Source organism: Salmo salar, chromosome 25 (assembly GCF_965601325.2).
Source record: "Salmo salar chromosome 25, fSalSal1, whole genome shotgun sequence".
Taxonomy (NCBI): domain Eukaryota; kingdom Metazoa; phylum Chordata; class Actinopteri; order Salmoniformes; family Salmonidae; genus Salmo; species Salmo salar.
Window position 1 is genome coordinate 8883556 of NC_138315.1, and position 23115 is coordinate 8906670.

Sequence of the window (23115 nt, forward strand, 5' to 3'; positions counted from 1 at the left end):
GGCTTGAGAACTGCAGATGTGGCCAGGGCAATAAATTGCAATGTGAGACGCCTAAGACAGCGCTACAGGGAGACAGGACGGGCAGCTGATCGTCCTCACAGTGGCACACCACGTGCAACAACATCTGCACAGGATCGTTACATCCGAACATAACACCTGCAGGACAGGTACAGGATGGCAACAACAACTGCCCGAGTTATACCAGGAATGCACAATCCCTCATCAGTGCACAAACGGTCCGCAATAGGCTGAGAAAGGCTGGACTGAGGCCTGTTGTAAGGCAGGTCCTCACCAGACATCACCGGCAACAACGTCGCCTATGGGCACAAACCCACCGTCGCTGGACCAGACAGGACTGGCGAGAAGTGCTCTTCACTGACGAGTTGTGGTTTTGTCTCACCAGGGGTGATGGTCGGATTTGCGTTTATCGTCGAAGGAATGAGCATTACACCGAGGCCTGTACTCTGGAGCGGGATCAATTTGGAGGTGGAGGGTCCGTCATGGTCTGTGGCGGTGTGTCACAGCATCATTGGACTGAGCTTGTTGTCATTGCAGGCAATCTCAATGCTGTGCGTTACAGGGAAGACATCCTCCTCCCTCATGTGGTACCCTTCCTGCAGGCTCATCCTGACATGACCCTCCAGCATGACAACGCCACCAGCCATACTGCTCGCTCTGTGCATGATTTCCTGCATGGCCAGCGAAGAGCTCGGATCTCAATCCCATTGAGCACGTCTGGGACCTTTTGGATCAGAGGGCTTGGGCCATTCACCCCAGAAATGTCCGGGAACTTGCATGTGCCTTTGTGGAAGAGTGGGGTAACATCTCCCAGCAAGAACTGACAAATCTGGTGCAATCCATGAGGATGAGATGCACTGCAGTACTTAATACAGCTGGTGGCCACACCAGATACTGACTGTTACTTTTGATTTTGATCCCCCCCCCCCCCCCCCTTTGTTCAGGGACACATTATTACATTTCTGTTAGTCACATGTCTGTGGAACTTGTTCAGTGTATGTCTCAGTTATTGAATCTTGTTATGTTCCTACAAATATTTACACATTAAGTTTTCTGAAAATAAACACAGTTGACAGTAAGAGGAAGTTTGTTTTTTTGCTTAGTTTATTTTTACTAAAGAAAAACCTTTGAATTAGTAGGGGTCCAAACTTTTGACTGGTTCTGTATGTATTTTTGTGTGCCTGGAGCACAGAGAGTAGCATAGAAACTCATCAAGACAAACCCTTCTTAGTATGCTATGTTTTCTATGATTTATGCCAGTGTGAAAGAGATTGCAACTTTAGGGGGGAAATGCACATGATGTAAGATGAACTGAAAGAGTTATCCATACAGACAGCGTGATTGATAGGTGAAACTCACAGGCATCATGAAGCCGAATTAGGCTAGGCGCCCACGAAGGTGAGGGGCCCAGACATGCCAAACCACAAAGCCAAGATGGCCACCAGCGTGCTGAAGGGGATGGCTGCCAAGAAGCCCTCCACCCACAGGATCAGGTTTATCAGGAAGTCTGCAAACAAGAGCCTGAGAGGGAGGGACAGTGAATATTTTACTGGAAAAATGGGCAACAGCATCACCCCCATAATTTCCATAAAGTCTAAAGACACGTTTAAATATTTTTTCAGTCAAGCATGTTGCCATGATGTGTAAAAGCTGTTATTGACAAAAGGGAATATTTAGCATAAATACATAGAAAACTTTGTTGTTCCGACAAGGAGTATTCATTAGAAAAGTGGTGGATTACATCCTAGCGAATAATTTTAATTAAAATGTAGTCCACTCCTGATCGGCTAAACGTTCACATTTGTAAAATAAGGATATATAACCAAAACAACACACACTGTTCTTGTTATAAATGCATGCCTATTGTCTCAAGTTAATCAGGACAGCCCTAATCAACAGTCACAAAGTGGTTTACAGATACCCAGCCTAGAAACCCCTAAGCAATGCAGCGCAGAAGCACAGTGACTACATGGGCTAAACTTGATCAGCAGAAGTCTGGGACAAGATAGAACGCAGAGGTTAGACGCTAAACTCAGAGCAAGCAGATTCGACATTAGCAGATGTAGTTTTGATTCACAGATGAAGATTCCCCAGTTGCAAGTTTAGTAAAGTAGTTGCATTAATTCTCAAATTGAGTTGCATGCTTGCAAATCTTATTCAATGTATTCACATAATGTATCAAGTTATGTTATGTATGTTATGTATGTTATGTATTAAGTTATGTATTAACATAACTTATGTATTAAGTTATGTTTGTTTTAAATTATGTTTGCAAGTGTTGATTTATTCACACATCACTTACGTGCTTGCAAGTCTTGTGTGCGACTACAAAACTGATAATACAGGTGAAACTCATATTTGACATGTGCAAATCATACTTTATATGCATGTACACTTATGTCTCTAATTTACTTTCGAACACAGGGGCCACTGTGAACCACACTGCCTGCATTGCTCAAGCGCTCCCCGGCGTCAGCCATCTTGCCTCTCCCTGCCTGCCGGTTTCCACTAGATAACGCAGCCACAAAGTAAAAATTGGCTATATCGGATATTATGAATGAGTTTTTTTATAACTTTTGTTTATATTTAAAGTATAGCGTTAGGCATAATGTTGGCGGTGTGGTTAAGGTTTAAAATCAGATTTTAAGATGAGAAATTGTAGAAAGAGGCGGGGTTTATGACTTTGTGGCTGTGTTACCTAGTGACGACCTCCCCGTCCAAGACCGAGTGCGGAAGTAAAAACTGTACTGTGCGGGTTCTGGATTCCGTACTCCTGTGGACGGTTTGCAAGATCCTCCACCCGACCCAGACTGCTTTCAATTCAAAACAAACATTTGTGATTACCAGAAGTACACGAGATGGCAGGACGATTACCGGCGTGTGTTGTCGACTGTGGTACAGGGTAAGCTATTCAAACTAGAACGCGGTGCAGACAGAGCATCGAGATTTTGGGTGTCACCGAGACAGAGCCCATCGCTGTCACCAACTGGGTGTGTTGCTAGTTAGCTTGCTAAATATAATTAATGTAACCTTTCATGCCGATTCATTGCGAAACATGTGTTTTCATTGTTTTGTTAGGTCGTTATTGCACGACTGTTTCATTGTAATTGACTGCGGTTTGCTGTGTTCGCTAGTTGGCTAACGCGTTAGCAAGATGGCTATAAGCTTGCTAATTGCTTGATATCAGAACATGTTTTTCTGTCGGAAAGGCTTTTTCAATACAATAAAATTACTAACCCCATTGCTGGGGTTCTAGTAGAACTGTTTTACATTTCTGACTTACTTTGAGTGGACGTTATAAATGGGCTTTGCATGTTTTTTTGTACTGTGTAATGGTAGATACTAGCTATGCAGTTCATAAGTAATTTTACAGTGATCACTATAAGTCATCACCGACTTTGAGCACGCGCAGAGCGACTTCCTATATTGTCGACTTCCTCATTCACGCTTTTTAGTCCATATATGGTCGTTTTCGGCATCTGAACATGTTTTTTTGATTAGCAAACTTCTCTAATTTCTTCACTTTAGCCCTAGTCGGATCCTTAAATATCTCAAATGAAACTACACATGAATCATTTTTCTAAATAACAAAGACTGATTCGAATTCGTAAATAAGCAAGGGACTTTTCACTGAAGGGGGACCTCACAGTTCTACAACGCTTTTTCATTGATTGTGCATACTTCTGCTTTATCCCTAATAGTTTTGGATGCCAATATATTAATTGCACGTCCTAAGATGTATTCAAAGCCAGTGATTTAGGAACAGTTAGGCCTAGGCTAATCCCTCATTATCGAACTGTGCAATACACCACGACATTCTAGTTGCCTTGTTTTAGCAAATAATCACTTTGGTGAATCTTATTCAGTAACACAAGAATGTTTTTGTGCGGTCCTCAGTCTTTGAATAATTATTGCTAGTGCAATTCTCTGCATCTGTTACTTGTATTCATTGTTAGGCCTACTTATTGTTTATCAATGTACATGATTTAATCTAAGGAGGAATATCTAATGTATGCATTTGATATATCCTTGGCCTAGATGTAGATTATTTGAAATGATAGGGATTTATGTTTAATACTATAGTTAGGGTTATTGCCTAACTGAGATGTGACTGTGCCGCAGCACTAGCGTGTAAAGACTTGAACTCGTCACTCTGTATGTTGCCCTGCATACCTCTCCACTTATCTCCCCCCTCCGTTTGGGCTATTAGGCTAGTGCATCTGGTCCTCGCTGGGGAAGAGGACAGGAAACTACAGCTGAGGATGGAGAATGAGGGTAACTCCTTTGTAAAGCAGATGTTTGAAAATGCTGAGAAGGCCAAGATGCTAAAGTACCAGACCAGCAGAAGTCAAGTCGAGTACACCACCACACAGCTCATGAGTCACGCTCAGATAGCCAAAATGTGTGAACTGAACTCCACATCCTTTTACCTCAAGCACAAGTGGGATGCTATTCTTAGAACTCAACTGTTCCATTTCACTGTTATTGTAGGGCTAGTTTGTCCACTCCTCTGTAAAAGATGTGTTCGGGGCTATGTGAAAGAGACACTGTTTTATGTTAGCTAGTGTATTATTATCATTTTTTTGCAGGGGTTCATTCTGGTCAAAACAAATGCTTCATATGTAGGCTAGGTGTTGCAGGCCAGGCTTGCAACTGAGACTAGTACCTCCGACTAGTGTGGAGTCGTCCTTTGCTTATCATCCACAGCAAACAGTTTTTATTTTGTATATATTTAGACCTAATCATTGTCTAAATTTAGCCTGCATTTGGCCTTGATTCACAGTGTAGCCTAGTGGATAGGCCCAGTTAGCATTTCAGAGAGAGCTACCCAGTTCAGGCCCACTGCCCAATCCCAAATCGATCTCTAGCCCCTACCTTCTATCTCTTTCATAGAAAGTGGGCCTAGATTTTTAGAAGATTGGGTGTACGCAGTATGTCAGAATATCCCCACTATAGAGAGGGTGAGTTGGAGAGGAAGGTAGGTTGTCCATTGTCCTATCTCACCTATCCAATCCTTTAAGATCTAGTGACAAAGGGCTAGGGCGGGGATCAGCAAGTAGATTCAGCCCTGGGCCAATTTATTATTTTTAATTACAAATAATTTGTAGAATGCAAATTGACCGCAAGAAGCCCGAACAGATATATTTGACTAAAACGTAGTCATTGCTTACATTTGTATACGATCATGTCTCTATATTTTTCGTGGGAATAGTTGGGAAAAGATTTCCAAAATTAAAATCACTTGGAGCTGATTTCCTAGTGTTTTTAATGTAGTATTTTATGACAATGTTAAATAATAATAGAAATTTGCTCAGAACACTTGGGGCACCAAAAAAACCCACCCGTGGGCCAAATTCAGCCTGTGGGCCGCCAGTTGGGGAACCCAGGGCTAGGAGGTCGATTTGGAATTGAAACACTCCTGTGTTTGTGGTTGTGTCCACTGCTAGGAGTGTGGTGCAACAGGCTTGTTGAGGCAGGTAGTTGCCCCAGACAAGCTAGGGCTGTTCAGTGGAATGAAGCCCTAAGCCTATGTTTTTGTGTCTTCCACGTTCCAAGTGCACATAGTAGAATTCTTCTTCTTCCCTCATAGTTAGGCTTTTATAAGCAACTAGGCCTAGCCTACTTTCTAGCTAGGCTATAGCCTGTTCATTGAAACTATGGAATTGACAAGCACCTCAGACAATGTCTCATCCTTATTGTAGTGTCAGCTAAGCTAGGCCTATATCCTTATGGTATTGTCTCAACTAGGCTATATCCTTAAGGTATTGTCTCAACTAAACTAGGCTATATCCTAGAGCTGACCACATTTTAGTTGACTGGTCATGTGTTTGGTCGATAGACTGTTGGTCGACCGAGATTTCTTTAGTCAAGCAGTCGCAAAATATATATTTTTTTAATGGTGCACAAGACACCTGTCTGATTTGCACCTGTCTGCAAATAGTCTGGGTAGCCATTTGAATAGATGTTAAGGAGTCTTATGGCTTCGGGGTAGAAGCTGTTTAGAAACCTCTCGGACCTAGACTTGGCGCTCCGGTACCGCTTGCCGTGCGGTAGCAGAGAGCACAGTCTATGACTAAGGCGGCTGGAATCTTTGACAATTTTTAGGGCCTTCCTCTGCCTCCGCCTGGTATAGAGGCCCTGGCTGGCAGGAAGCTTGGCCCCAGTGATGTACTGGGCCATTCACACTACCCTCTGTAGTGCCTTGCGGTTGGAGGCCGAGCAGTTGCCATACCAGGCAGTGATGCAACCAGCCAGGATGCTCTCTCTGGTGCAGCTGTAGAACCTTTTGGGGATCTGAGGACCCATGCCAAATCTTTTCAGTCCCCTGAGTGGGAATAGGTATGTCGTGCCCTCTTCACGACTGTCTTGGTGTGCTTGGACCATGTTAGTTTGTTGGTGATGTGGGCACCTTAGAACTTGAAGCGCCCAACCTGCTGGATCCAGTTGCAGAGGAAGGTGTTTAGTCCCAGGGTCCTTAGCTTAGTGATGAGCTTTGGAGGCGCTATGGTGTTGAACACTGAGCTGTAGTCAGTGAATAGCATTCTCACATAGGTCTTCCTTTTGTCCAGGTGGGAAAGGGCAGTGTGGAGTGCAATGGAGATTGCATCATCTGTGGATCTGTTGGGGCGGCAAATTGGTTTGGGTCTAGGGTTTCTGCGATGATGGTGTTGATGTGAGCCTTGACCAGCCTTTCAAGGCACTTCATGGGTACAGATGTGAGTGCTACGGGTTACAGTGTTTGAGATGACAACACATTAAAATGCCAGGGAGAAGTTATTGTGACAGGGTAGGAACTAAAGTGTTGATAAGTGTTTCCTAGGGGACCATATAAGCTTTGGCTACATTGCATGTTTTCTCTTAGCTACTTAATGTAGCTAACATTCTTGCTTTGCATATTCCTCATTGATTTAGAAGATACTGTTGCACAAACAACATGCTGATTTAGGTCTACACCATCACTGGTATTATCAGGCTGTATTGGGTAGCTACGTTTGCTCTTACTCAGTACATTTATTAGCTAGCTATTAGCATTAGCAGCTAACAATAAGCGTCTCACAAGATTTAGGGCAACTTGCTAAGAAAATACAAACTAGGCAGGGGGTATGCGATACCATATCCTCAATCCACGGGGTTGCATTCCCTTTAGACCCCGAGGTCTGCCTACTGGGTAACTATACTAACACCAATCTTAGGCAAAGTCATACTATAAAGCTAACAGAAATATTGCTAGCGATTGCCAAGAAATGTATTGCCTTGAAATGGAAATCGGATTCCCCTCTACCAGTGGCAATGTGGCTATCGGAAGTTTATAGTTGTATCCCACTGGAGAAAATCACTTACTGCTTGAGGAATAAGTTAAAGACATTTTACAGAATTTGGCAACCTTTTATTGACTATATGGAGAATCTCCCCCCACACCACATTGATTGAATCTCTATATAATTCTTATATAATGTTTCACACGTAATGTATAATATGTAGCTTACAGCAGGTGACCATATGAATCAATGTCTCATTATTATTATTAATATTTATTTTATTATGATTTATGTATCATGTATGTTTTTTATGTATTATGTATGCCCGTATATATAATTTTTATTTTTTATTACGCTCGTCTGTTACCGTCACTTTGTCCTTTGTTGTCTAACATATTTTCACTTTTGTTTTGAATGTTCTTAATTGGAAAATGCAACAAAAAAAATATTAAAAAATTAAAAATTAAAAAAAAATACAAACTAGCTGTTTGCTGATGTAAGAAACAAACTAATAGTGTCATTATAGAACGCCAGTGGATTCATATTAAGAAGCAAAGTGAAAACAGCATTGTTGTCATCAACATTGTTGCATGTGCTGCATTGACTATGCAGACTGAACGCAAGCGTCTCGTGGTTGAGGAACATCAAATGCTCTCCTTGAGCGACAGGGTGTGGCTAAGTCTGTGTGGAAAGTGGCACGGAGAGAGATGACTCAGGTAGCGAAGTAAACTATAAAAATGGACATTAGACATGGCGTATCACATTTAACAAACCAAACATTCAAATAACGGTGTAGAAGGTAAATTAAAAACCCCAACCGGTCCCAGCATCAATACCGGTATATCATAAAATACGGTACACCGCCCAGCCCTACTTTATATTTATATATCTATTTTTTTAGAATAGACTCTGGTATACTTATTTTGTGTTTATACTGTTCCAAATTGTCAGTAAAAATAAAAATATTGTAATCTAACAGCAACTGTTTGGCACACAGGATCCTCACGCAATGCTTGCTCCTATACCCTCCTTTTATAGGTGTGTTGGATTTATTGATCTCCAGTAGTTTTCCAACAACTTCCGCAGATGACTTCCCCTTTCCCTCCTGAGTAACCAGTTCAAGTTTCTTTTTCACGTCCGCCGCATCCATTTTGCTGTCACGTGTTCGGAGTTTGTTATAAACAATTTATTGACGTGATTATGATAGGTTATAGGTCAGGCCCTATTGGTCACATGCATGCGCTGCTTACATTTTTCACGTAAAGAGTGCAAGGTTTGAGGGAATAGACAGTATTTTTCCAAAACAAATGAGGGATTTCGTAAACAGAATTTTTCAGTCAGAAACAAGTAACAAACTAAATGGCGTAAATTATGTTGCAGCTTCAGCACGGACAGCGCAATAAACAATTTCTGTGCTGTGATGCCTTTTCGCTGCAGTAGAGAGGAGAGCGAGACAACGTGCACCAGTCACACAGGTACTCGCTGTCATTGTTTTGAACACAGTGTGAACATTGTGTTCTTTCTTGAGTAATTTGTGTGTTTTATTGATTGGTCGAAAGAACAATCCGACTGTCGGTCGACTAAGACTTTTTTTTTAGTCGGGGCCAGCCCTACCATATATCTAGCTAGTGTGTGTATCAACTAGGCTATGTCCTTATTTTTGGTTCATGCACATGCACGTTAGAGACTGCTACTGCCTCCTAAGTACACGAGCTGGAAGACTGCACTGTTATGACTAGGAGTTACTTGCCTACTGTAGTCTTTGATGCCCACTGTGCTTTGGCACTCTTTAACAGTGTCCTCTATCATTCCCACGGGCCCTGTCCAGGAAATGATGGGAGAACAGAGCCACAGCCGCCCACATCTGGCTAGCATGTGCCTAGCAAAACGCCACTACACAAAGGATCATAGAAAGGCCCATGAAAAGTACTAGTATTTAAGTCTTTGATGTAGTATTTAAGCTAGGTTATGTTCCAAGGGTTACGTCTATACGTGGGAAAAATTTGGGGAATTGTTTTGACCACAACAAAAGACCATTAGATAGGTTTCCAGGTATGTGTGGAAAATCTGTGCCATGCTAGCCTAAATGCCCACCCCAAGTTTTCACAGAGATTTCTGCCGACTGCCAACTTTCAAACAGTAATATGCCCCTTTTAATGATTTTGACAGTTTCTGTACATTTTTGGGCTGAGCACTCTAGGCTTCATTATCGATCTGCAGAAGGCTTTAGCCTACTGCAAGTGAACTTCAAATGCAACACTGCTGGCACTCAAACCAGTTGTAGGATGACGCTATGCTAAGATTTATACGTGTGTTGGATTTTGGGAAATGTATGAATAGCCGCTTTGATTCCAAATGCCCTTTTACACTTCCTATCGAAGGGTAGGCTATTCAGAGTCGAGCTGCAGTTGTTGGCTCTGATCCCTAGAAGAACAGGGGTTGTATTGAAGCTAACCAAAATATAGTCTAGGCTTGCTAAGATATATTTTCTTTTCTTTTTTACAAACTGGCACCCATACAACATAAATGTGCACAGTGAGCATGTGTTAAGTCTACCATGGCTGTTAAATCTAATGGTGTAGCTACCTTTTCTCTCTCTTCCAGATACACAAAGCTGGGGTATGCAGGGAACACAGAGCCACAGTTCATTGTTCCATCATGTGAGTATATCTGTCCAGGCGATTCGCCTTACATAGAGGGTAGGCCTAGCTGTTGAACTTGAACTCAGCCAGTGGTGATTTTAAATTTTTTTTTTTTTAAATGTGTTGCCGAGACCAAAGTAATATTAAAGCTGGTCAAGCAGAGAGCTAACACGGTTTCAAAGAGGAACCCTTTGGGGCCATGCGTTGGGAATACAAGTCCGGATAGTGAACAGTGAGGGCATAGTTCACTCTTGCACTTGGTGTTTGACTGAATTAGTGTTTTATTTAGAGAACAAACATAGTATCCCTAACAAAGCTCTTTCATCAAACACAGCCTTAGTCTAATCGATTCTCTCTCTTTCTCGCACTCTCTCTCACACGGTCTCTCTCGCTCTCTCTTTCACGTGCTCTCTCTTGCTCTCACTCACTCTCTCGCTCTTTCTCTTTCGTGCGCTTTCTCGCGCGCTCTTGCTCTCTCCCTCCATCTCTCCCTCCCAGGTATTGCAATCAAAGAGTCAGCCAAGGTTGGATCAAGGACGGTCAAGGGGGTGGATGACCTGGACTTCTTCATTGGCGACGAGGGGATAGACAAGCCCAATTACGCCACAAAGGTACCGAACCTGTTCACTTGAAAAGGCTACAGGCCCACCCAATACAGTATATCAAAGCTCACATAAACAACAAACAAACCTGCCCAATGCCAAACATGACAGCAAAACATGACAGCCTAGAAGTAATTTTTATGTGACCAATACAATGCACAAGCCCACCAATTGGAAGTTGTCATGTAAGGTGTGTCACGCGGCCCGCAAGGTGTGTCGTGATAACTCGCATACTGTGTGTTTAACAGATTCCTATTCCAAGGCAATATGGAAACCAGTATACTTCACTAGAGAGGCATCTGTCACAGCTAGTCACTAAGCCATGTACTGAATGTATGTTAGTGTCACTAAGCCATGCAGGCCTACGAACTGTATGTTATTGTATGCAAAATAATAAAAATATAAACGCAACATGCAGAACATTTCAAAGATTTTACAGAGTTGCAGTTCATATAAGGAAATCAGTCAATTGAAGTCATTTCATTAGGCCTTAATCTATGGATTTCACATGACTGGGAATACAGATATGCATCTGTTGGTCACAGATACAAAAAAAAAATAGGGTCGTGAATCAGAAAACCAGTCCGTATCTGGTGTGATCACCATGTGTCCCTCTGCATGAGGCAGATCACCTTCGCAAAGAGTTGATCAGGCTTTTGATTGTGGCCTGTGGAATCTTGTCCCACGTCTCTTCAATGGCTGTGCGAAGTTGCTGGATATTATTGTTAACTGGAACTCGCTGTTGTACATGTTGATCCAGAGCATCACAAACATGCTCATTGGGTGACATGTTTGGTGAGTATGCAGGTCATGGAAGAACTGGGACATTTTCAGCCTCCAGTAATTGTGTACAGATCGTTGAGACATGGAGCCATGCATTATCATGCTGAAACATGAGGTGATAGCGGCGGATGAATGGCACAACAGTGGGCCTCAGGATCTCCTCACTGTATCTCTGTGCATTCAAATTGCCATAGATAAAATGCGATTGTTTGTTGTCCGTAGCTTATGCCTGCCCTTGCATAACCCCACTGCCACCATGGGGCACTCTGTTCACATCAGCAAACCGCTGGCCCACACGATGCCATACACGTGGTCTGCAGTTCTGAGGCTGGTTGAACGTACTGCCAAATTCTCTAAAACAACGTTGGAGGTGACTTATGGTAGAGAAATGAACATTACATTTTCTGTCAACAGCTCTGGTGGACATTTTTGCAGTCAGCATGCCAGTGGTACACTCACCCAACGTGAGACATCGGTGGCGTTGTAACAACTGCACGTTTTAGTGGCCTTTTATTGTCCCCAGCACACTGTGCACCTGTGTAATGATCATGCTGTTTTTAATCAGCTTCTAAATATGCCACAACTATCAAGTGGAACGATTATCTTTGCAAAGGAGAAATGCTCACTAACAGGGATGTAAACAAATTTGTGCGCAACATTTTTGAGAAATTAGCTTTTTGTGTGTATGGAACATTTCTGAGATCTTTTATTTCACCACATGGGACCAACTCAGATACGTGTTGCATTTTTATATTTTTGTTCAGTGTACTTGGTTTGTCACTAGGTCATGTCCTAAATGTAAGTTGGTGTACTTGAAGTTTCATTCATCCATGCACTAAAGTGTATGTTGGTGTACTTGGTGTCCCTAAGGAATTTACTAGCCTTTATGTTTGCCTGTGTGACTGACCTTTGACCTCTCGCCCACCAGTGGCCGATCCGTCATGGCATCGTGGAGGACTGGGACCTAATGGAGAGGTTCATGGAGCAGGTCATCTTCAAGTACCTGAGGGCAGAGCCTGAGGACCACTACTTCCTGTTGGTAAGAGGCCAATGGACCAAATGGGACATTTACAGAATAGGAAGAAACCATGTTGATGGATAGAGGGTAGGCTCTCTTTCCAACTTCATGGGAGAAACAAAAAACAGCTGTACTGTGGAACTCAAGGGCCTGAGTTGTGCACCCGTGGTTTAAAAAGTGATGTCATAAATGTCAAGAGACTTGAGGAAGTACAACTATATCGGCACTGTGAGCCAAGTGAAATGGAGCCGCTAGTGAAGGGAACTGAAACTAAATGTTTAAAACAGTCGGCCAAAATCTTTACATGATGAGCTTTCTCATTCGCTGTGAAATGGGTTGCATTTAAAGCCAGTGTTTGATCCATTAACACAAATCTGACTATTCCTTAAAAGGTTGAAAATAGATCCAATAGATCTAGTGTAATGTATTACAAAAATAAAGCGAATTGGCTGGAACATTTTGAAAAATGCAACATTTTTCTTGAATCTTCAGCATGAAAATTATACCAAAAGTTATTTATTTATTTAATCTAAAATTAAATCTAGAATCGGCTTCCTATTTCGCAGCAATGCATCCTTCACTCATGCTGCCAAACATACCCTCGTCAAACTGACCATCCTACCGATCCTCGACTTCGGCGATGTCATTTACAAAATAGCCTCCAACACTACTCAACAAATTGGATGCAGTGCCATCCGTTTTGTCACCAAAGCCCCATATACTACCCACCACTGCAACCTGTACGCTCTCGTTGGTTGGCCATCGCTTCATACTCGTCACCAAACCCACTGGCTCCAGGTCATCTACAAGTCTCTGCTAGGTAAAGCCCCGCCTTATCTCAGCTCACTGGTCACCATAGCAGCACCCACCCGTAACACGCGCTCCAGCAGATATATCTCACTGGTCACCCCCAAAGCCAATTCTTCCTTTGGCCGCCTTTCCTTCCAGTTTTCTGCTGCCAATGACTGGAACGAACTGCAAAACTCACTGAAGCTGGAGACTCATATCTCCCTCACTAACTTTAAGTACCAGCTGTCAGCAGCTCACAGATCACTGCACCTGTACATAGCCCATCTGTAAATAGCCCATCCAACTACCTCATCCCCATATGGTATTTATTTAGTTATCTTGCTCCTTTGCACCCCAGTATCTCTACTTGCATATTCATCTTCTGCACATCTACCATTCCAGTGTTTAATTACTATATTGTCATTACTTCGCCACCATGGCCTATTTATTGCCTTACCTCCCTTATCCTACCTCATTTGCACACACTGTATGTAGACTTTTTCTACTGTATTATTGACTGTATGTTTGTTTATTCCATGTGTAACTCTGTGTTGTTGTTTGTGTCGAACTGCTTTGCTTTATCTTGGCCAGGTCGCAGTTGTAAATGAGAACTTGTTCTCAACTGGCCTACCTGGTTAAATAAAGGTGAAATAAATAAAAACGTTGATAACGAGTCCGTGTTACCGCTGAAACTGACTCTACCGCAAGAATGCCCGGCCGTCCGGTCTTCAATCAGCTGTTCATTCCACACGCTAAAATAATTAAAAGGTCATAACCGTCGGTTATACGGTAATTGTGCCAGGCCTAATTGAGTGTCCATGTGGTTGTTAATAAACCTGATATGGGTTGGATTAGTGTGTCTGTGTGTGGAAGTCTTAACTCCCAGTACTGTGGTGTCCTCTTGCAGACAGAGCCTCCTCTGAACACACCAGAGAACAGAGAGTACACAGCAGAGATCATGTTTGAGTCCTTCAATGTCCCAGGGCTCTACATCGCAGTGCAGGTAAAGCTTAATCTCTGGGAACACAATTTTATCTAGCACACACACACAGCCGATATGCTGTTAAACTGTATAAAACACAGACTCCGTAACTGCCTCTGCTGTTTAATGTTGTGGTAAAGGATGTGGTCAATGACATCGCAGACTTTCTGATGTAGGACACGACAGTGTTGTTTTACAAGGGTGTCACATTGATGCTGTTTTCTCTGTTCCCCCCCCCAAGGCTGTCCTGGCACTGGCGGCCTCCTGGACATCCAGACAGGTAGGGGAGAGGACACTGACTGGGACGGTCATCGACAGTGGAGACGGAGTCACCCACGTTATCCCTGTGGTGAGTGGCACATCAGCTGACCTAAGGACAGCCTTCTCACACATGACAGAAAATACAGATATATTACAAACACAGTATAGGGAGAGAACATTTTGTAATGGGGAGGTACAATCTGAACTGATTTGTTTGTTCCATTACAAAGTGTTTGGATTCTGTGTGCCATACTGAGCACAACCCTGGTTCTAATGAAAGGCTCCCTCAGCAAGACCCCTAATCGTTCAAGTTCAGGTTCATGCGTCTCAACACTTTTCAGTGGCCTCATTTGCTTGTCTCCTTTCGTATTTTCTGAACTGATCTTAAAAAAGACTGGATTGGTAAAAGCCAGGGAAAGATTCATATGTTTTTTTTCTTTTTTTCTTGTCCATTTATTTTCAATCAGTGAAGATGATGGAGAGGAAACTATGAAAGTAGGCCACTGTATACTTTTGATACACAGACTTAGGTAAAGAAGGAATTTCCTGGCAAGAACACAAGTTGTGCAATGGTGATTTAGTCACCATTTTGGTTTTAAACTGCCCTGCAGGATGTACAAGCCACTGCTTATTCATGGTCATTCAAGTTTGGTAAAAGTATACAGTATATTCCCTCATACTCTTTTCACACTACTGAGCCAAATTTAAGCTGTACTGGCCTGGCCTTGTTACACATCCACCATATTTGCTGGAAACCATTCTGAAAAGGACAATGTGAAAATAGAATATCCAAGCAGTAAGTTTAGTTCAGCACAATAGCGTTAATCAGGCAGTAGAGTAATTTAAACATATGCATCTACTTTGACCTACTTATTCTTATATGCTGTCACATCACCTTACTCCCAGCATTGTGAACTCTGACTCATCTGTCTTTGTGTTGCTATAGGCTGAGGGCTACGTCATCGGCAGCTGTATAAAGCACATTCCCATCGCTGGTCGTGACATCACCTACTTCACCCAGCAGCTTTTGAGGGAGCGAGAGGTGGGCATCCCCCCAGAGCAGTCCCTGGAGACAGCCAAGGCAGTCAAGGTAGGTTGCAGCGAACTACATTTCTGATCATCCACCACTTCTCCTATTACTAACCACTACTGGATATCATAAGGTGAATGCACCAATTTGTAAGTCGCTCTGGATAAGAGCGTCTGCTAAATGACGTAAATGTAAATGTACTGGTTCACAGTATAGTCAAGGAGCCAATCCTAGACCAAATTTTCAACCCTAACTGTATCCCTGGTTCTCTGAGGCAAGTTTTTCCAGAATGTTGAATTCTAATTGAAATGATCCTATGTTGTCTTAGGGCATTTTCACACACAAATTACATACCCTGTTGCAGTTCCGTAGACCCAACAAAATACTGTATGTTTCGCTTTCACAAGAACAGTTTCAGGGACGATTTGCAACACATTCTACATGGTATTAGCATACTAGCTTGGCTTGACTACAACAGGTCAAAAGTTCCATGCAAATCACGCTACTGCATCACAATACCTGTCACTCTGGTCCTGGACCGACCACTCTGGCAGAAGTCTCACTGTTTTGTCTTTCTGGCACTAGTCTACTAGTCCCATTATTGGTTTTCAAATCATGTTGAGGGCTTGGGCTGATGCACAATAGAAACCAAAGCTCATGTAGGTCAGTTTATAACATTCCATAATTGGTTACTCTGTGAGTTCCTCATATTGACATTGGCTGCGGCCACAGGGCCTAAAAAGTAATTCCAATTTCTATTACTAATAGGGATAGACCAAATGGGGCAGTTCCATGCAATCTTATAGCCATACTAGGGCTGGGCGATATGGTCAAAATATCATATCACGGTATTTAAAAGAATTATAATTGGACAGTATTTTATGGTATTTTATGTTTTTGAGTAATGAATGTTCAACATTTGCTTTATGAGTAGTGTGTTACCCTAGGGTGGCAAGACATACATTCTAAGTGATTTCAACGGGTCTTTCTCCATTCTGATTGTTTTATACTGTTCAATTCAACTTCTACCTAAATTAATTTCCAGCAATTTCGGCATTTACAGCACTCATTTGAGAACATTTCCACACTGCTACATAGGGCTACATGATATGGGCAAACAATCTTGACCTTTTTTTAAACTAAATGTTGCAATTGCAATTTTACTTGCAATTTAGAGCAAAACACTTGTTTGAATCATGGCAATAGAGGGATTATTCTAATTCTATAGTTAATATACAATAGTGGGCACTTTGTATACAGTGTTGTTTGACATGACAAGAAATGAAAATGCCAGGGAGGAGTTATTGTGACAGGGTAGGAACCAAAGTGTTGATATGCTGATTTCTACAGTGTTTCCTCGGGCACCCTATAATCTTTGGCTACATTGAATGTTTTTCTTCGCTACTTCATGTAGCTAAGTTCTTGCTTTTTTGTCTTCCTCTTTGATTTAGAAGATACTGTTGCCCAAACAACATGCTGGTGTAGGTCTACGTCACGTCATCGCTGGTATTATCAGGCTGTATAACTAATTACGTTTGCGTTGACTCAGTACATTTATTAGTGATTAGCATTAGCGGCTAACAACATTCAGGCCCAATTTGCTAAGAAAATAGAAACTAGCTGTTTGCAGATGTAAGAAACACAAACTAATAGTGTCATTATAGAACGCTAGTGGGTTTATATTAAGAAGCATAGTGAAAACAGCATCGTTGTCATCAACATTGTTGCATGTGCTGCATTGACCATGCAGACTGAATGCAAGTGTCTGGTGGTCGAGGAACAACAAATGTGCTCCTTGAGTGACAGGGCGGGGCTCGGTCTGTGTGGAAAGCGGCATGGAGAGCGATGACTTGAGTAGCAAAGTAAACTACAAAAATGGACATTACGCACGGCATATCACATTCAACAAACCAAACATTCAAATACCATTATAGAAGGTAAAGTAAAAATCCAAACCAGTCTATGCATCAATAACGGTATATCGTAAAATATGGTATACTGCCCAGCCCTAAGCCATACCAACTATATCAATATCAACTGTCAGATGGTCTGCAACCGGCTACTGGAAGTAGCTTGTTTGAGTTGGAGACTCCGTGTGACTTTAAACATCATAAAGGACTTGGGTTGATGCATCTGAACATTAGGCGCTTACTTCCTAAACTGGATTACATCAAGATCTGGGCTATGCAGATGAATCCGGAAATTCTGGTATTGACTGAAACTTGGATCTCTGGGGACATTCTGGAATCTGATATTAATATTCAGGGTTATGTGTTCAGAGCTGATAATCAGAGTAGAGATGGTGGTGTGGCCATTCTTATAAAAAAGAATTTATCGTTTCACTGAAATATATTTCCCTTGCCAAAAAATGTGAGCTACCATCTTTAAGCCTTTGTCTGCCATAGGGGTCTACCGTCCTCTCTCTGCTAACCTTTGTGCACTCAAGGAGTTAACTAGTTTGTTGTCGTCTTTTACTAAATCAGAAGTTATTATCCTGGGTGACCTAAATTGTGTAAAAGACGCATGTAATGATCTAAACCTAACCCAGCTGGTGACTAATCCTACATGGACCAACCCTAAAGATCCTTCAAAATCAACTCTGATTGATCTTATTTTAACGAATACACCAGAGAAATATATTTATACTGGTGTCTTCACCCAAGATATTAGTGACCATTGCCCACTTGTTTGTGTTCGAGATGTGAGAATACAAAAATCTAAGCCTTGTGTCATAACAAAGGGGAACTTTAACTCCAGTGAACAGGCATTTTTACATTATCTTTATTTTAGTGACCTTGATTGTATTTTATCCATTCCTGAACCTGATTTAGCTTTCAACCTTTTTTCAGATGTGTTTAGTACTGTTGTGGATTATCATGCTCCCTTCAAAAAAATTAAGGATTAAACGTAGATCGAATGCCTGGTACACTCCGGAATTATCAGAAGTCATTCATAAAAGAGATGATGCTTGGGTCAAGGCTATGAACACAGGCTTAGGCCCAGACTGGCAAGCTTTTAAGCAACTGAGGGCTCAGTGTGTAAGACAAATTAGTAAGGCTAAATCTGACTATTTTGTTACCTCTTTTTCGGATTGTAATGGGAACCTGGCGAAATTCTGGAAAACTGTCTACTCCCTGAAGGGTTCTAGTTCCTCCTCTCTGCCACAACAAATTAATTCAGACATGAGCCTCATTACAAAAAAAAAAAGGCATCATTTTGATGCATTTAATCACCATTTTATTTATCTTTGAAAGAACTTTTAAGCCTATTCACAATGATATTGGGCTGGATGCTGATGGGGGGGGATTTGCTGAACGATCAGAGAAATTATAGTCAAAGCTTTTCTTTTAGGCTATTTACAGAAAAATAAGTCCTGGATGCTTTTCTAGCAACAAATAGACAACAACAAATCCACAGGGCCTGGCCAATTGGATCCCGGTCAGCTTAAGTGTGCAGCTCCCAAATATTCCAAAAGTTTGGAAATCAGCTCTTGTGTTGCCACTTCATAAGGGCGGGGATAGTAGTGATCTTAATAATTATCACCTAATTTCAAGGCTTCCTTGTCTAGCTAAGCTTTGTGAATCCTTGGTAAATGTACAACTTTGCTCTTTTCTTTTTGAGAAATGTTTTTTGATTGTAAACCAATCAGGATTTAGGCCAGGGCATAGCGCTATTACAGCACCACTTTAGTTGTTAATGATCTTGTCAATGTCTTAGACACTACAATTAAATGTGCTGCTTTGTTTGTGGATCTGTCAAAAGCATTTGATACTGTTTATATTGATTAAGTTGTCCTCGATAGGCCTGAGCTCTGCCACCTGTTCATGGTTTCATGATTACATTAGTGGCAGAACTCAGACCATTGTAATTGATGGGGTTAAGTACGAATTTCTTGAAATACATAAATGTTCCACAGGGGTCGATACTAGGACCTGTTCTTTTCACTATTTATAGTCAATTTGTTAAAAATTGTAGATTTAATCTATATGCAGATGATCCTATTATGTACGCTATTACCCTGACTGCTGACCTGGCTGTGACATGGCTACAGTCTGATTTTGCAGTTGTGCAGGAAGCCCTTACAGATTTTAAAACTTGTGCTTAATAGAGTACCACAGTATGAGTCATAAAACCTAGCAGTCAAACTAGGAAATGGTTCCAGTCGTTTTTCCACAATTCATTTTGTTTAGAAAAGTCACCTTGTCCGTGAGAGATTTACATGGTATGGTACTGTGTAAAAATGGCACTGACAGAGAGGGCTGCCTCGCTTCTTGCTCTTAGGAAACTTTGCAGTATTTTTATTTTTTATTTATTACATTGTTAGCCCAGAAAATGTTTTGTGTTATTACATACAGCCGGGAAGAGCTATTGGATATCAGAGTGGCGGTAACTCACCAGCATCACGACCAGGAATACGACTTTCCCGAAGCAGATCCTTTGTTCGCACCCCCAGGGCAATTGAACTGATTCCAGAAGCTGACCCAAAACAACACCGGCAAAGGAGAAGTACTCGGGGTGGTCCTTGAGTCCAATTTAGGAAGCGCACACACCACCCACCGCTTCCGAGTATATTACTCGCTAATGTTCAGTCTCTGGATAATAAAGTTGACGAGCTCAGGGCGCGGGTCTTTTTCCAGAGAGACATCAGGGATTGTAACATGCTCTGCTTCACGGAAACATGGCGCTCTGATATACTGCCCGACTCGGTCTAGCCAGCTAAATTCTCAGTTCATCATGCAGACAGGAATAAATATCTCTCCGGGAAGAAGGATGGGGGGTGTATGTTTCATGATTAACAACTCATCATGTAAGAATGCTGTTCATTGACTATGCAGTGCTTCTTCCTTTAAAAGTTGTCATACTGCAGCACAGCTTGTGGGTGCCACAGAATTCTATGGCACGTTATTTAAGTGTCAGCCATTGATGCTGGTTAATGCTAGTTTGACACTACAGGGCATCTTTGAGAAGTTAGGTTATTGAAATAACATGGCGCTGTAGACCTAAGAGTCCTGTTTACTGTACAGTAGGTGTGTTAGCATAACTTACTAATTGGCATACAGGCCTACTTCAATATACAGTATATCTATCAGTCATTCATTTGTGCATGTCATCACACATCATACAAGTCATCCATGTCTTCAAATACATTCAAGCATTTTATTTATAAAATGAAATAACAAAGGTAGCCTTGAATATTTAAACAATGAATAAACCTCAACGTGTCGGCTAAAGTGACTGAATTCAGGAATGCATTTGACTGTTTTTAATATTAGGAAAATAAGGCGCTGTACAACGTGGCCAGTGGGGAGTAGGCCTAGGCTACTAAGTGACTGTGAGTGAAGAGCAAAATAATCCTAACATTTTCACACCCTAATTGTAGGCTAACCAATAGCCAAACGGATATTCATTGAAAATAAACATTGCTTTATCAAGACCAGTCCCCCATGATTGTCTCAGAGCAGCACAAAACGGTGCTGAAATAGTTGGCCACATGTGTATAAGCTATTGCTTCAAATCCTATTTATAACAATTGGATGACTTTGGGAGTTTCAGTAAGCAACAATTTGTTACCTTCATTAGCCTAATTTATTCAAAATGTTCTATTATTCAGTGATATTTATTCCCATAGTAATTCATTATGGATCCATCCAGATGTGTTTAGAAAACAGTGCATTTGGTGGACTCAGTAAGAGTCTATTGTCCTGCTGATAGCCCATCAAGGGTGAAAGGTTTCTTTTGTATTCTTAAATAGAATATTGTTCAACGAGCGTTTTGTACTCATAAATTCATATCTTGGCTTAACAAGTCCGTATAATTCACCATATTACATGAAACGATGTTTATTTTTATTTTTTATTTAACTAGGCAAGTCATAAAACAATGTGGTGCACCATCATTTGCTAATTTCCTCATTATTCAGTTGAGGAATGAATCTTTAATAGATTTGGAGATGCACATCACCAAACGCTGCATGAATATGTTTTACATATGACTATCAGCGTGTAACCGTTTTTAATCATTGCGGACTGACGTCTACATTTGACATATCTCATGAAATCCCATGGTAAAACAGTACGGGGCTGTTCTAGATTCTCTGGGGACAAACGCATGTATTTGTATGTATGGCTGATCATGTAGGAAGCGCATCGGAATGAGAGCCTTGGGGCTACTGACGAGGTGTCAGACAGTGCAGGGTGAGAGGGGCATCACCTCAGCAAGAGTCTATTGTCCTGCTGATAGCCCATCAATGGTGGAAGGCTTCTTTTGTATTCTTAAAAGAACTCCAGCACAGAGAAGAGCAAGCATTCTTAAATAATTCACAAATGCATTTGACTGTTTTTATTGGCCATCAACCAAAAACACAGAAGCTGCCTTGATGAAAATGATGTCCATTTCGTCTGTTCTCTTTGGTCGCAAAGTCATTTTTGAATGGTAACTTTGTTAAGGATGGCGTTTGGGGCAGGGTGAGGAGTACTGGAAAGGTATGACTCCAGGTTACAATAGACCATAAGTATACAGCGGATCTCTGATTGTCCTCACTTTGATTATGCTGTAACAACATACTGTATCACCATGACCAGGATCTCTATTCATTTAGGTGAGAAGATTAGGGCTTTCAGGGGGAATGGAAAATCTACTGTAGACATTTCAAAAATACTGTTAGACTTGGGGAATATGTAGCTGAGATGTACAGCAGTTGAAATAAAAATCTGCATGGTAAAATATTATTTAACATTTTATTAACGAAAGCGTAAAGATGTTGATGAAAAAATACTGTACATTATGTGCTTTATCAGACATTTTGCGGTTGCATGAGGTTTGGAGTTAGAAATGTAAAACTTTAGAGTACTTAACCTCCCTGGGCAACAGCCAGTGGAATCGCGTGGCGCGAAATACAAATACCTCATAAATGCTATAAATTCAATTTCTCAAACATATGACTATTTTACACCATTTTAAAGACAACTCTCGTTAATCTAACCACGTTGTCCGATTTCAAAAAGGCTTTACAGCGAAAGCAAAACATTAGATTATGTCAGGAGAGTACCCTGCCAAAAATAATCACGTAGCCATTTTCAAAGCAAGCATATATGTCACAAAAACCCAAACCACAGCTAAATGCAGCACTAACCTTTGATCTTCATCAGATGACACTCCTAGGACATTATGTTATACAATACATGCATGTTTTGTTCAATCAAGTTAACATGTGATGTTCAGAACTAGCATCCCACCGCCTTCCGGTGAATTTACTAAATTACTCACGATTAACGTTCACAAAATACATAACAATTATTTTAAGAATTATAGATACAGAACTCCTTTATGCAATCGCGGTGTCAGATTTTAAAATAGCTTTTCGGCGAAAGCACATTTTGCAATATTCTGAGTAGATATCACGGCTAGCTAATTTCACCCACCAAGTTTGGCCCTCACCAAACTCAGATTTACTATAATAAAAATTGGATTACCTTTGCTGTTCTTCGTCAGAATGCACTCCCAGGACTTCTACTTCAACAACAAATGTTGTTTTGTTTCCAAATAATCCATAGTTATATTAAAATAGCTCCGTTTTGTTCGTGCGTTCAGGTCACAATCCGAAGGGTGACGCGCGAGCGCATTTTGTGACAAAAAAATTCAAAATATTCCATTACCGTTCTTCGAAGCATGTCAAACGCTGTTTTAAAATCAATTTTTATGCGACTTTTCTCATAAAATAGCGATAATATT

General features: G+C 41.4%; 1 protein-coding gene across 1 annotated transcript in view; it reads left to right on the forward strand.

The window, feature by feature from the left end:
- The first annotated feature begins 2702 nt into the window (after positions 1-2702).
- The window catches only part of LOC106586112 (actin-related protein 3), a 28880-nt gene continuing 8467 nt past the window's right edge, over positions 2703-23115 (forward strand). Inside the window, exons 1-7 of the mRNA XM_014172983.3 lie at positions 2703-2920; positions 9882-9937; positions 10418-10530; positions 12233-12343; positions 14019-14114; positions 14335-14442; positions 15301-15444. Coding sequence (XP_014028458.1) covers positions 2877-2920; positions 9882-9937; positions 10418-10530; positions 12233-12343; positions 14019-14114; positions 14335-14442; positions 15301-15444 — 672 coding nt within the window. The 5' untranslated portion in view covers positions 2703-2876. The remainder of the gene's footprint in view (positions 2921-9881; positions 9938-10417; positions 10531-12232; positions 12344-14018; positions 14115-14334; positions 14443-15300; positions 15445-23115) is intronic.